The 15,741-nt window shown below is 35.6% G+C and overlaps 1 protein-coding gene across 1 annotated transcript in view; it reads left to right on the top strand.

Annotated features, from left to right (window-relative positions):
* FMN2 (formin 2) overlaps nucleotides 1-15,741 on the top strand; it is a 164,249-nt gene that overhangs the window by 113,011 nt on the left and 35,497 nt on the right. Inside the window, exon 15 of the mRNA XM_062573654.1 lies at nucleotides 5,171-5,263. Within this exon, the coding sequence (XP_062429638.1) occupies nucleotides 5,171-5,263 (93 nt within the window). The remainder of the gene's footprint in view (nucleotides 1-5,170; nucleotides 5,264-15,741) is intronic.

The following is a 15,741-nucleotide window of genomic DNA, read 5'->3' as shown; positions in this document are numbered from 1 at the left end:
TCAATTCCAGTGCATGGAATGTTTCTTGACTCTTTTGTTGTGTTCCTTTTCTGTCTCGATGGCTCTCGATCAATATTAGCTGCTTTGAAATGTTGTACAGTTTTAGTGTATTAACCTAAAATAAAAAAATAAGGAGTGAGAAAATGAACACTGTGGTTCGAAAAATGTTGATAAATTGTATTTTAACATGGAAGAAATGAAGAAGTGAAACTATTTTTGAGCTATTAGGTCATTTGTTTTGAATAAAGATTTTCACATTGATTTCCATATCAGGAGCATTTGAAAGATCTGTGTATGTATGGTCAAAAGCTACAAGTTTGGATTACCCAAGGCTTGGAAGCTTCCCTCACAAGAATGCATTGGTATTGTTTCTCAGGAGCATCACATACTGTCCTCTGGAGCCCATGACGTTAGCGACAAGAGGAAATTAGATGGACTGATGGTCTTTTCCGTTGTTGCAGTAGTGCTCGTATGTTGTTAATGATATAGAGGGTTGGTGCAGGGAGGAGTACCTTTCCCCCAAACACTCCTTGGGACTTGAAGCCTTTGAAGAATATAAGGTCAGTGCACGTGGACTGGGCAGTGGAGACTTACAGGGACCTGAGACATTCACCCTGCAAGGCATTGTGCAGAAGTTGTCTCTTCTTGATTCCTGTTTGGACAATGCCAGGCTATGAGATAAGCTTCTAAACAATGTTTGGCCTTTTTAAGCGCCCATATGACTGTCACCTGTGGAGTCTTGAACACCTTTCAGTTTTTTCACTATATGAAAATTTAAAATCAGCTTAAAAGAAGCTGAGCTGCCTACATAGGTTACTTAGTGGCTAAGTTTTTCTTGTGAGAACAACAGAACCTGTGAGAACATGGATGATAGCAGAGGAAGTCTTGATGGAAGTCAGAAAAGACACAAGCCTTTGTTTCAGAAAAAACTTTTGAAAACTCCTCACAGCAGAGCTCCTTTGCCAAACCTAGTCTTGATATCTGGGATGTTTAGCTGGGCAGTTATATGTAGAGAAATGAGTTTGAATATAGAAATGAGAAAAAATAATCAAGTATAGAAGATTATTTTGGCATTCTCATATACTTTTTTAGAATGCTTCACTTCTTCTACACTGCTTAATAGTTATTAAATACACATTTAAGACATATTTATTCATTTTTTTCCACTTGGGCAGAAATACTGGTAATTATCTAGTGCTTTGTGTCCCTTTCATGTGAATAGCACTTGGCCTTCGCCTTCTCCAGTTACAGTGAAGAATAACAATATCTCATCCAAACAGTTTTTAGACACAGTGAAGAATAACAAAACATGACTAGTAAGTGCCATATCCAACAGGTTGGGCAGAGGCCGTGATTAACTCAGTGCTCTGTAGAACTGGGAAATTTAGGAAAAGCTTACAAGCCTGTTAATTCTTTAATAAAAAAGCATCCAAGGAACTAGTTTGCTTTTAAGTATCAGCTTTTTCAAAACTGGCAGACTATAACACTGATAGCAGTATGGTAATAACAACAGCATTTCTCTCGCTCGCGCTCGCTCTCTCGCTCGCTCTTTCGCTCGCTCTCTTTCTCTCTCTTTTTTTTTAAGAAGTTAGATGTTACATATGATATCTTACTGTCTATAAAGCAAGAAAGGGATTCTTCTGTGCTTTCATCTTTTTAAAAGAATTATGCAAAATTTACGGTCCAGGAATATGGTGAATTAAGTTTGTCAACAGTAAGACCATTTGCCTGACGTTTCATTCAGATCAATTGAGTTTGAACCACATACCCTGATACAGTAGGTGAACAATAACTATTCTGATTCTCATTGAAAACACAAGGCTACTCCCAGCACCCTGGGAGATTAAATGCTTTGCATAAATATACATTATAAGGAAAATAATCACTGTAGTTCTCTGCCTTATATGTCAATGTGTACTGATTTTTTTTTTTTTTTTTAAGAATAACTGGGTTATGGGGCAGACAGACATGGGCTTTAATGTAATTCTTATAAACTGGTTAAGTTTGGGGGGGTTAGGTAGCTTAGCTAGTTTAGTTAGTTAATTTTTTTTTTCTTGATAGATTGGTAACTACATAGGAACAAAATACACCATGAGCATCCTACTCACTTCTGTTGCTGCTCAATACTACTTGGCTCTGTTTAATTTGCACCTGTCCAAGTACTGCAAAGGGTTGATATTCTTTGTTTCTAGCCTAAGCTAAAAACTTAGGTGTCGAGAGTGAAAAGACTATCCTGAAAATGTATGTATGAGTTTGCTTGTTTTCATCAACTGTAGAAGTGCTTTAACAAGCGCTTGAGATGAGTGTGAATTCTTATGAACTCTTATTCTTCTCAGCATCAGTGATTTTAGTCTTTTCGTGGGTGGGTGGGAGGGAGAATAAGATCTAGAGAAACAAATATATCATTAACTGAGCTCCTTTTCCTCTTCACTCACATCCACACAAAAACCACAAAAGAGCTTCCAGTATCTGAATGGGTGAAGAAAGAAGGATTAGTCATTTAATTGACAATACTACCTGTGTTGTTCTTTTCCATAGTGAAATGAGTATAAAAGTTTGTACGTCTGCATTTCTTCATGGGCTTTGAAAAGGAACTGCTGCAAGCTATTGGCATGAGTACAGGCTAAGATCCTTGGTGGGTGTATATCCTCATGAGATCTATACTTCTCTCAAATTAGCTGAAATATCAGGAGTTCATTCTGAGTTGCAGACATTAACTGGAAGAGACTAAAATGTTTTACTTCTGTGAAGAATGTGTAATACATGTTGGAAATAGATATGGAATTTGAGTGATATAAAATGGAATGTTATGGCAGGTTGTATAGCATCTTTCAGCCCTGTCACCTACTTTTGCATAGGAAAATAGTATAGTAGAAATTATTTACTATGATATGTCACTATCATTTTTTCTTTTGTGGAATGGTACATAGCTTCTGTATTTGTTCATCTATTATATGCCATGTGAAAATGCATAGCTGTTTGGGTCTCCTACCTGTTTCAGACATGGTGACTAGTATTAGTTTAAGAATCTTCAAGATACTTTGGAAACTTTTGGGATGCAGTTGTTTTTATATTGTTATAAAAACATTTTAAATAGAATTTTAAAAATGATTTTGCTAGAAATGTTTGCACACTTCATTCATTTTTTTTATGCACAGATGTAGCAAAAACATCAGTACAGAAAAACCTCTGAATCATTGGTGCTTTTGCAGGATATATTTGACCAAAATTTATCAAATGAAGGAAGAGTTTTCCTCAACACTTCACATGGATCAGTAATTCCATTTTCATAATTGACTTAGCATATGACTGAATATTTTACAAGCTTGTCCATGTGATAATGCATATCTGTGTGATTTTTTTTTTTAATAGTGTTTTATAGGTTACTGGCTTAAATAAAATATCTATTCATGTTACATTTTTCCTTTTTTAATTTTATTCTAAGCTAAATAAAAATGAGATGGAAACTATTATTGTCATCCTGGCATAACTCCATTTATGTGGATTAACTGAATACTTGATTTGAGTCAGTTTCCCTTTCCATCTATATGCATTTTAAAAATTAGTTGCTCTAATTACTTTTGAGTTGCTCCTGTCAGAAAAAATGATTAAACAGTGCCTCTGAGATCCAAAGCTGTATCCTGCAAGGATCTGCCCCAGACCTAGGATACTAAAGGAGCAGTACAGTTGAGACTAATTGATTTATACCGCTGATACAGAAGAGAGTGTTTTGACTACCATCATGTCTGTTTACCTTTGGCTTTCTACCTTGAATAACTAGGTACCCATCTGCAATGGGTTGGCTAGCCAGCAGTTGTCACAAGCAGTGAACCTCTGGATCTGTGGCACTTCAGTTGCTCTACCACCATGTTCTTTTGGACATATCATTAACTTTTTACCAGAAAACTAGATATGAGTATTATTTATAGATTGTGAAAGTTTGCACTTGGTTAAGCATGAATGAGATGATGACTGGTTTCTAATTTTTATTTTTCTGAAGTTATTTCAAATTATACAGAATTACATTTCTGTGTGTAACTGATACATTTAAGTGATATATCTACCTATTATTTCTGGTTCTCAAAAACAGACTACAAATCTCATCTGTAGATATTTGGGTTGATGCCATAGTAGACATCCTTTATATTTAAAGGAGATATATTTAAAGCAGATCATCATGATAGTACTTCTTCAGTTTTTTGTATGTCTGACTATTCTTCTGTATTTAAATACACAGAAATAATCACGTTTACCTGAAACAAATCCTGTAGAGTAAATGAGGATAATGCTTTTTTGTATGTGTGCACTTGATTCTACCTCAAAATTTCCAATAGAAGTAGGATTCATTTGTGTTGAAAGATGATGGGAATTTATCACCACCTGAAGAGATTTCCACTGTAATACAGATCAGAGCTTAGAACTCTTCCAAAGTAGTGTCATGTCTTCTGTTGCCCCAAACTGAGTTAGTTGAGGTAGGTGGTGGAAGCATGATCATATCAAATCATCGGTGACTAGTCTGTGTCAGGGCTGCTTCAGGCTCTGGTTTCTTTGCCCTAGACTCCAGTACAGTAAGAACAGGCCTGTCCTAGGTCTGTCATAGAGCTCGGGCTATGATAACTGTACTATTATGTTCTTGTGCTTTAAACATTTTGCGCAATTACCCTTGAACAATGCAAGACACTTTACCGTATCTGTGATTTTAGCAGGTGTCAAGCCCTCATCTATGTTTTACTCACTACATTAAGGTCCTTCCTACTATTCGGTGCAGATTTTGCACCTGTACTTTTTTTTTGACTCAGGTATCCTCACCTGGTCCAGGTGTATCAGCATGGCCTGGGATCTGAGTTTATAATTTTCTTCATATAGATTTCATGCTCTTAAAATTGTATTTCTCCTTTAAAACAGTTAGATTCCTTTGTTCATTTCCACTACTGCTCATTTAACCTAAAAGTTACACAGGCCTTTTTATATTTTGGTCACAGACATTTGACTAGGAGCATAACAGCTTTCAAATACATTATTACAGTGTTTATACTTGAAATAATGTGTTTGAAGCCCTTATTCTAGTCATGTCACTGGAGATGCTCTAATTCAAGAGCATCTGTTAATAAAGTATGTATAGGTATACCATAATGTGTCATCCTAAACTAATCTATTACTTCAATTTCAGTTTGTGAGACAGAAGCAGCAAAGGTTTATCAGCTATCACTAGAAGAGCACCTCCAGCCTTTCAAAGACAGCATGGAGCAATTCATTAGTCAAGGTAAATAATGAATCGTCATTTAACCTTTTCATGACATTTCAAAGGAAAGTTATAGGAACAATGTTTATACATTGGGAGAAGGGGACTGTTTATTTTGGCATCATAGAAAGATGTGGATTAGTTTAATCAGATGCCACACAGTTCTAAGAGATTTGCAAGATGACTCTGTTGTACTGTAGGTGACTCATTCTCTTCTGTATGACAGCAAAGACAAATACTATTGGCTTGAGTGTGTGATCTTCTGATAAGTTCAACATTCCAGTAGAAAACAATTTTACAACCTTTGTTCTTTGAGAAATTATTGAAGCTGGATCTGTTTCATTAACTTCTTCCCAAAATGATAATTCTTTTGTATGTGCCAAAAACATGGTATATGTGTAACAAAAGTAGTTAAAGCTTTTCCAGATATAAGGTAAATCCATATGAAATACTTGGATGTCGTTAGTGGAGAATGCTGAAAGAGAAAATGCATTAGAAGTATCCATGATGAACTGGCATTTTGAGTGCTAGAAGGAAAGCCTGTTAACAGTGAATATGCTTGCAATGCTTTGCTAGACTCTTTTACAAGACTGCGGGAGGAATGGATAACTTTAATGGCTTACTAGAGGTATATCAGAGCCTCTTTTGAAGTATTGCTCTGAGTATATTCTGTATTGACCAATTCATTTTTAACATAGAATTTAGAGTTCAGTGTACAAAGGTGACGATGGCCTAGTGAGTACAGACCCATTTCTTTTTAACTTTCCTGGCCCTGTTGCTGCTCAGTCTACTTTGATATTGCATTTTGTAATGGAAGGCAGATCTGTTATCTCCTGATCAGATAAGTTATGTGGAAAAACAGTTTTCACTGCTTATTCAACATAGCTCTCAGTAATTCATTAGCCTAGACCTCTGTTAATTGGCAATTGTTTATAGAAATCATTATTGACTGACTGTCCATGGTTTGAGAGGTCAGTCAGATATACGTTTATCTTTTTTTGATAGAATATTCAAGATGTGCATCTATCTAAACAATTTAAAAATGGAATATATATATTCTGATATACACTGATCCATACTATGGGACTCTTGATTTCAGTTAATAAATTCAGTTACCAAGTTGTATATGTGATTATTGCAAAAACACTGCTTTGAACCATCAATTGTGAATCAAGTCTTCTAAGACAAAAGTCAGTTCCCAAAGCCTGGCAAACAGGATGCTATGTCCTGTAATGTATGTGATATATAAATTTTATGTTAGTGGCATGGTCAAATGTGTAGCTAGTATCTTATATTAGGTTTGTATTATTATTGATGCATGTAAATAGAGGACAATCAAATCACTTATCTGACATAGGTTGCTAATGGTGTACTGTAAATCATGCCACATTTGCGCAATAACCTTAATAAGAGAGAAATAAATCAAATATAGGGATTATATTATCTGTTATATATTATGTGTATCTTTTAGATTTCTTTCTCTTCTAGAAAGTTGTAACAGTCTTAGAAGTATCTGACTCTGTATTTTAGCCTGTTTACAGTTTTTGACTATGAATTCCAGAAGGTATTTACAGAGGATAAGCAATAGTAATCTGTTCAATTTTTGCAAGGATGTATGATTTCCTTCCTTGCTTATGCGTCTATATTTTGGGAAAGTAAGAAAAAAGATATGCACATTCATCCCATCTGAAGAACTATGCTATGTTCCCATGCTAATAGTGGACATTGCCAGGTCACTGACAAAAGAAGAAACCCATCATGTCAGTAAGTTATTGTTGTCATATTTTAATAGAAATAATTGGAATTGAGAACTGTGACTATAAATGTATTGTGAATAAACAATTTTTATTTTTATTTAAAACTACAAGGCCTATTTTTCAGAATTTGTCGCAATATAAGAAAGAAAAAGATTAATATATAGGGAAAAAAAATCCCTGGTTAAGTTCCAAAAATAAAGTAATTTTAAATACCTTTCATTATGAAATCCTTTGTTTTTACTTCATGGGATTGAATTCGGACTTGAAAGAGGCCATGTTTAAAGCAGGATTTCTTTTTCCTGTTCAGTGTTTGACAGGCTTTTGATCTAGATATTTTTTCTAAGGGCTTTTGTTGTTTATGTAGACATAATCGATGAGTCTTTTCAGCTAGACTGCACACATGATCATTTAGAAAAACAGAAGGACAATTCTTGGCACCTTTGGGGGATTTGTGTTTATATAACATATGCTCTGAGCAAAGAAAAATCAAGCTTTAAGTTTTTATCTTTCTGAGTTCAGTTTCTCTAAAGTCAGACAAAGTTTTAACTTATAATTCAGATGAAAAGCATTTTTCATAGGGTTGAATAATTTGGCATGTTTATATGATGTTTTTTCAGAGTAGATAACTTGTGTGCATAATGGGACTCAAAAGTTCAAAGTAGCTAGTTATTTACAACATATTCACTTGTACTTGTTGCTAGCAGCTAAAATGGAAAATGGTTTTCCCGTAGGCAAGAAATCTGGACATCAAATTAAATATCCCTGGCAAGGAGTTAGAAAGGCACTGCTTTGTAAGAATAGTTACTGTCTGGCACAGTTATGTAACTTTGAATTAAGTTATTGTTACCAGTCTAGCTGATTGTTACTATTAATAAAAATCTCTTCTTTTTTTAATGTTAGCACATTTATTAGTTTATCAGACATAAAAAAAATAAAAATAAAAAAGGCCATATATTAGAGTTCTCTTAGCTTACTTTTAAAGATCATTCCAGTAAAAGGATGAAGGGGAAGAAGCAAGGAATGTGTTCAGGGTCATAATGTTTTAAATGAAAGTGCTAGTGGGATATGTGATTGAGGTGATCCAGCTCTTGCCTTGCTGGTGAGTAGGCTAAATCGTCAGTATATTCATCAAACTAAACTAGGTAGTGAAAGGGTCCCAGTCCCTTCTCTGATGGACTTCAGTGTCACTTTTAAATTGATCACTCTACTTAACAGAAGATCAAACTATCTGTCCTATCCTCTCTATGTCAGATTTAGAGGGTATTTGCAAGCATGCTGTAGTCTACGTGTTGTTGAGGGCTTGTGTGCCTCAAGACCTCCATGGCAACCCTCTCTGTTCTCCCCTGTTTTCTGTCATCCTCTTTTTTGGGACCACATGCTGCAAACCATCTGTAAAAACATATATAACACATGGGGTTTTTTTACCTTTATTCAAATGTTAATCATTTGTGCAGAAGTTCTCCATAGCTGCAGCAGATTTTATTGTTGTTTTAGATTAAGCTACTTCCAAAAGGAGTTTGTGGAAAAATTAGTCAAAGTGTGCAAGAGTTTTTGTGAGCATGTTGTTTTGTTTGTTACATATTCCTAACCATTTCCTTGAAGGCTTCCAATATTTGAGTGATATGAAACATAAGCCTGATACTTAATAGATAAATGATCTTATTCCAATGAAAAGTTTTTCAGGCCAAATTTCCAGCATCTGAAAAGTAGTATTTGCATGTGCTCAATATAGTGTATGCCTTCAGTGAAGTTTTCTGTTACCAAGTTATTCCATAGAGGTCTGAATAAGATAGATTATAGTGGAAAACACTATTTGAGAATTCTGTCTCTTAAGATTTTAGTTGCGAGTGGGATAGGGACACAAAAAATCTGAGATTGTATCCACTGGCTCAGAAATCTGAGTCTGTTGCTTCTTTTCCATGGAGCTGTGGGACAATGTGCCTGCTGCCTCAGGACAGACAGGTGGGGGACAACCACAAGTGGGGAAGTACTGGAGGATACCAATCAGTGTGCAAATTACAGAGGAGTTTCATTAGCAGTTTAGTCATTTACCTTTGTCCATGCTAGGTAGCATAGCCAGCTCTCAGAAGAATGCATGTGGATGACCCACAAATGAGTCATCCCAGGTTTAACCGTAGTTAACATCGCAGTGAAAAGCTGCCTTGGGATCCAGTTAGCATTATTTAAGCCCTAGAATGAACTGCTTCTAGAAGAATTAAACATCTGAAATCTCGGATGTTTAGTTTTTCAAAAAAAAAAAAAATTGGAATAATTCTGATACCCTTTCTAGATTTGTTTTAGGAAATTCTGTAATTCTGCTCTTGTTAGTGAATGCCTGCAATAGGCTTCATTTGACTGGATCCAGTAATACAGACTACTCTCCAGACCTAAGTTCTAGCCACATCCTCGCAGTTCTGCAAAATAAAGATGCTAAAATTGTCCTCTGGGGTGGACTGTCCGTAACGGCCTCCCTCTTTTGCCAGGAACAGCATTCAGGAATCCAGTTTCCAAACCTTTTGTAAATGGATGTATAAATCACAAAGTGTGATGTATTTATCTCTGTAGTTGCAACCAGATAGTTGGCCATGACTTGCTCTTTTAGGTCAAGCAGCAAAAGGCTGTACATCAACAGATGATGGATTGTGAATAAGACTAATATCAGGCTGAATCTCAGATGGCTGGGTTCAGTTCCTGGCTCCAGAAGAAGCAGTGCAGATGATTGCCAAATGAACGTTGCTAGGGTGATCTTAATTTTGGCATTGTCTAAGTCCAGAATGATTGATTTTGCAGATTCCACTTTCTTTAAATGTAGCTTTTATCATTCAATTAATAATAATGGAGAGCATAGCATTACTTAATATTTTTTAATAATTCTGACCAAAAATATTATTAGGAATGTATACTGAGAAATACTTCTTTTCCTTAAACAGAAAAGTACCCAGACCATTAAAAGGTATGAATATGGGTAGTTATTTGGAGGCATTCACTTTAAATATTTTTATTAGCAAAATATATTTATTAATAGGATTAAAAACATCAAAGTTTTTCAATATAAGAGAGATTGTTGCAGAACTATGAAGAAGGAGCAACATACAAACACTAGAACAAAAGATGGAGGAATTTAAACTAAAACAAATTAATTCCCTGAATGTTTACATTTCTATGTTAGTATTCTCGTCATTGGATTATTGAAATAGCTTTTTAAACTTGTTCTTTGAGTGCTGAAAGTGTTTTTTTAATCTCACACTGACATGTTAATGCTAATAAATAGTTTAATGTCAGTGTTGTATAAACCTGTCCTTACCTCCGTTGTCAGCACCTCCACTGGTGTGCATTATTATATAATAGTCCTAACTCACGTTGTTTTGTATTTGCAATGCTAAACAGGCTTCAGTGAATTAGCCTCACCTGCCTCAAAGACAAGGCCAAGATATAAACGGCCAAACCTTTAGGCTGGGAATGGCAGCTATCTGTTCCTTTGGCACAAGACCTTATTTAAGCATTTTTATGCACATCCACAGACATGCTTATAGGTGGTCCATTGTGGACAGCATAAGTGCGGTACAGGAGAAAGGTATGTTGGCTTTAACAGGGAAAAGGACAATACCATGAGTGTCACCCTAACAGGAAACTAATACAGATCATCTACCCTCAGAAAGTCTGAAAGAATGCAGCAAATTCAGGCATTCCTAGAAGTTGATGAAAATCTTGTGAATAATTAGGAAAAAAAATTAATAAATATTTTACACTCTTTCTCCGGTGACAGTGACACCTTCCAAATAACTCTGATTTTTACAATTTAGTTCTTGGGATGGAGGAGGAAAAAACAGACAGTAAAGCTTAAATAAGGCTACTTAGCCTCTGCATTGACACTAGTCAGAATGGCTTGGCATGTTCTCCAGTGCTGCAGGATGCAGGCTTACAGCTGGACAGTCTTCCTTTTAAATCAGGCCTGAAAAATCTTACAGTATCACTGTACATGATAACATACATTTAAGTCCTGGACTTGGTAACTAATAGTCTGTTTACTACCTAGTCCTGACCTGACTGAGACAGGTCTGCTGGATTTTTGAATCAGTGGCAGGGAAGATGAGGTAGGTTTAGAGGAGGTACTCGGAGATGCATGTGAAATACGACATACTTCAGTGCTTCGAATGTGCCGTAAAACAATATTACAGTGAGTAGTTCCTAAATGAACATGACTAGTGTGACATCTTTTCAGAAGTCTTGGGTCCCCCTTTCACCATCCTAATCGTATGACAGTAGATGTTATCTTTCAAAGGCTGACGTAACCTGTTCTTTACCAGACCGATGAATTAAAAGAGGACGCTCAAATAGCAAATGCCACAAATGGTAGCCTTGCTCCAGTGGCTGCTCAACCAAGCACATACACCAAATGTCTGAACCTGCAGTTCATCTTGTATTGAGCAGAATTACTATTATAACAACACACCATCAACAGAGTAAAACTCACCTGTCTCATGACAATCTAAACCCAGCTCACGTTCCCTGTTAGTGGATGAGCAATCAAATGCTTGGTAAATACTGCTTCACAATGATAGGAAGAGCCAACATCAAAGGGTCGAAAAGCGACACTGCTGTGAATGCTTGGCTGCCATAAGCCAGTTATCCCTGTGGCCACTTCTCTGACACCTCTTGCTTAAAACCAAAAAAACTCAGAAGGGTTGTGAGAAGGATTATGAGGGATAGGTAGGACTTTTGCTGGATTTTGATCCTTAATTAAAGTAATCATTTCTTTGGGGAGGCTACTTTTATATAATCTGTTCTTGATAAAATAGCCTTGAAGTTTTTGTTTCAGTAATTACATAGTCATTCAAAGTTTAAGCTGTGGTTCCATGGATCTTACTCATAATCTGTGGTGATACCGTATAATTTGAGTTTTTCCTGTTGTGTGAGAGTGTAAAATCACTGTGAAGTGCCATTGATTGGAATAAATAGAAATGTGCATGTGTTTATCTTATAGCTGTTGCAAAAACTAAACAACATATTTAGAAGAATGTCCAGCATATTAGATACTTCATCATCAGTTATTTTGAAGAAACTGGGGCCTAAATGAAGTATTTAAATGTTCTGTTTCATGTATGCATGAAAGTATTAGAAAATGGAGGAGAGGAAATAGATATTCTGTCTGCCCATAACCTTCTGTGAATTTGTCATAGGAAATCTAGAAGGATATGGGAATCCTGCTGGGATTCCCAGAAGAAATCCTGCTTTCTTTCACTGCAAAACTTTCTTAGGATGCATATACCAGATAATAAGCCATCCAAATGTTCTTGAATCTTTGTTCATTGTAAATAGAAATTCTCAAAACTGTGGCAACATAGCTGTAATGACTCATTGTAAAGGCATTGTATCTGTCAAAAAAAAATCCTGGCTTCACTTGAAAGTTACTGGAAAGCACATTCATAGCTAATTATAAACAAATACTAGTTAACACTTTAAATGAAAAGAGAAAAAAGCAAGAAGACTTAGAACGTAGAGAAGCAGATGAAAGGATTCTAGTTGCCTTCCATCTGAGATTACTCAGATGCATTTCTGTATTCAATTACCTGAGAAGATGTGGTATTCCCTTAAGAGAGATCAGGAGATCAGAAGGGATGGCAGTTTCATGCATCTCCTTACTCATAGCCTTTTGAAACTGGTTCAGCAGAAATAGCTTGAATTGCAAGAGGGTTTGGGGTAATCACTGGGTCAAGATCATAACACAGGCCAACAACAAAATATTCTGGTGGAACAGAAGTTCTTAGATGGATGTTTGAATTTAGGAGAGGCCTTATCTTAGTATGACAAGATCTACTCAAAATCATTTCTGAATTTGAACCAAAAGGTATATCTTTTTTTAAAAAATTGTGCTCATCTAGTATATTTGCATGCACAAGCATGGATAGTCCTTATTAACTGTTATTTTGAGTATATTTTTTCATGAAACTCCTGGTGTTGTTGTATTTTCAGCTTTAAGCTTAAGTTTTAAATTTTTTTACAAAGTCACTAAGCATCAGCCCTGTCATCATTTGAAGATTAATGATCAATTTATTCTCCCTTAGTTTTACTCAAAACCTATTTCTTTTTTTGGTATTTTCTATCATTAGTGACTGCTTAGTTCTTCCCAGTGCCATTTGTGCCCCACACTATATTAGAGTTTATTACAGTAAAAATAAAACATACAAAGGGAACAAACAACAAGAAACTTTGTTTATTTTTTTAAAGACAAAACACACTAGCAAGACCCAAGGGAGCAAGAAAGAGGGGGTTTTAAGACCTTTCTAGTGATTCTGATGTCTTTGATAGTTTTGTCAGATATTTCAAAAATGTGGTGTTGAATGGTATGCTGATGTCCAAATAAAATAGTTGTAAGTAATTAATTTAGTGTTTTCTTAGAGCATTTGAAAATCACATCTACCACTGAGAAGAATGGAGCATCTTAAGATTAGGAGCACTGGCAAAGTTCCTGTAGACCTGGACATTAGATTGTTACACTAGCCTAACTAAATGCCTCTGTTTCTGGTGGCTGTTCATCCTGTGTCTTTTCTCTGTTTTTCCTTTCTTTCTCACCTGGTCACATGCATGAGATACCTGCAGAAGATATCCTTATTGCCTCTGATGGCCAGGGGGATGACTGTCCTTTAGGGTTTTGTGGCTTTTTTTTTTTTGTTTCTGTTTTCAAGTTGGAAAAAGATATGTTCTCTATAAATATCCTGGAAAAGATACACCAAAGGTTTGAGAAGAATTATAAATTGAGATTTTTCTTTTTTTCAGTAAAAAATTTCTAAGAATTCCACTGTTTTCTATGATACATATATAACACAAGGACTGAGCAGTCTCAGATTAAAAGAGCTGTCGTAAATTTTTGACCTCCCAGTTAGTCTCAGGGCAAATATTTCTTGGATTTGTTCAGTTATCTATAAGAAGGGGTAAAGAATGAAATGTTGCATTTTCAAACAAGAAACTGCAAGAATTGAGAAAATGGAGACAATAGAAATCATATACAGTGTCTGTACATACAGAAAGAGTCTGTTTATATTAATGTAAATCACCTTTTTAATGAGATTTAATGCTGAAGGTATAATGATTTAAAATGAAAATGTTCTTAGCTCACTGAGTGGCTTGATTCCTGTAAAGAATTTAGCATAGTATGTCTGAAATACCACTTCCGTTGAGGTCAGTGGGAACAATTCATGGTCATTTAGTTAAATGCTTGTGCGACTTCAGTATGGCTATTCATATATGTGCCTTTACAGAAGTTTATAGGTAATCTTTGCAGGACTGAAATCTTAAAGAATTGGAAGAGTAAACATAGAACAAAGGCATATATCGTTCTGGAATGCAGGTATATATTGATAACAACAGAGCTTTTTGTGAATTAAATTAATTAGTTAGACTTTGTTTGTGGTTTGAAAAATCATCTTGAATTTTTTTTAAGTTATATTTTATGTCCCGGTTATAAAGCATCAAACTGTAAATTAAAGAAATTACAAAAAAGCAATAAGATAAACACTTAGAAGATCTGATATGAGTACATTTTAATGGAATACATATACCCTGTAGTTAAACGAATTGACTGAAGAGTCTGGGATACAGTACAGTCCTAGTTCTTGGGAAAGGATGACATAGGGAGGAAGGAATGTACTTGAATTTTGACCAAATATATAAAGTATTTAGGAAGTATAGGCCTTGCTCTAAAGGGAGACAAACATTAAATAATACGGAGGTATCTTAATGGAAAAAGCAGGCAAACAGTGGAACATCATCGCACAAGAAGGCATTAAGACATTTCAAAAGAACTATTGAAAAGGAAATTAGATAACTAATTCAGTGTACATAGTAGATACTAGATTACAGCAGCTCCTCTAGCTTGCTCCAAGAGAGGTCACTTTCACTCTAAAATGTTCTTTGTTTAATATGGTAAGTTTTTTGAAATGCCCTGGGGTTGCTTTTCAGATGTATCCTTTTTAATATATTTTACAGGATGTATGTGCTTTCAGGATTATGAGAGCTGCATATAAAGCCCTACAAGATATTGAAAGTATGCAAGCGGAGATATAAAACTAAGTTTTATTTGTCCTCCCTGCTGAATCACATAAAATACAGGGACTACTATTTCCTGGTATGATATATTCTTTAATGGGTTTGGAAGAGTGTCTTTGGTAGCTGTTTAGTAAATTAGTGTCAACGATCAAGAGAACTACTCCAAGCGGGAGATTGGAGAGAAGACGATGAGTAAACAAAATAGGGAATGTTTTCATTTGGGGTAGATCACCCACCCAAGAATAGAAACTGCTGTATCTGCCATAAGAGCCTACAGACAGTCACTATTACAGTCACCTGAAGGATTCTGAATATATACAAAAGCAGATGTGGCTATTGGATCACTACAAGATGACTTTTAATCCATTTCAGAGGAAAGTATTAAGATTTTCTAAACTAATTTTACTTCCTGAGGACAGAGAGGGGGAATTTTTAGTGGCGGAGCCCAGGTACGCTCAGATGCTGCTGTACACCTGTGAATGACCAATTTGCCTGCCATGGCTGTTGCTGTAATTCTGCAGATTCCATAGGATCACTATGAAATGGGTAGAAATTTTCTATTTATTTGCTTCACCAATTGGAAGGGCTTTCTTCTATAAAAAGAAATACAGTTTTCTCTCAGCGCTCTTGTCTCCTCACCTCTGGACACCTTTCTGAAGCTTGTATTCAGGACTTAATTGGTATAGGCTTTCCAGG

Source organism: Rhea pennata, chromosome 3, assembly GCF_028389875.1.
Source record: "Rhea pennata isolate bPtePen1 chromosome 3, bPtePen1.pri, whole genome shotgun sequence".
Taxonomy (NCBI): domain Eukaryota; kingdom Metazoa; phylum Chordata; class Aves; order Rheiformes; family Rheidae; genus Rhea; species Rhea pennata.
The sequence above is the reverse complement of the archived record's forward strand: the minus strand, read 5'-3'. Positions and strand labels throughout refer to the sequence as shown.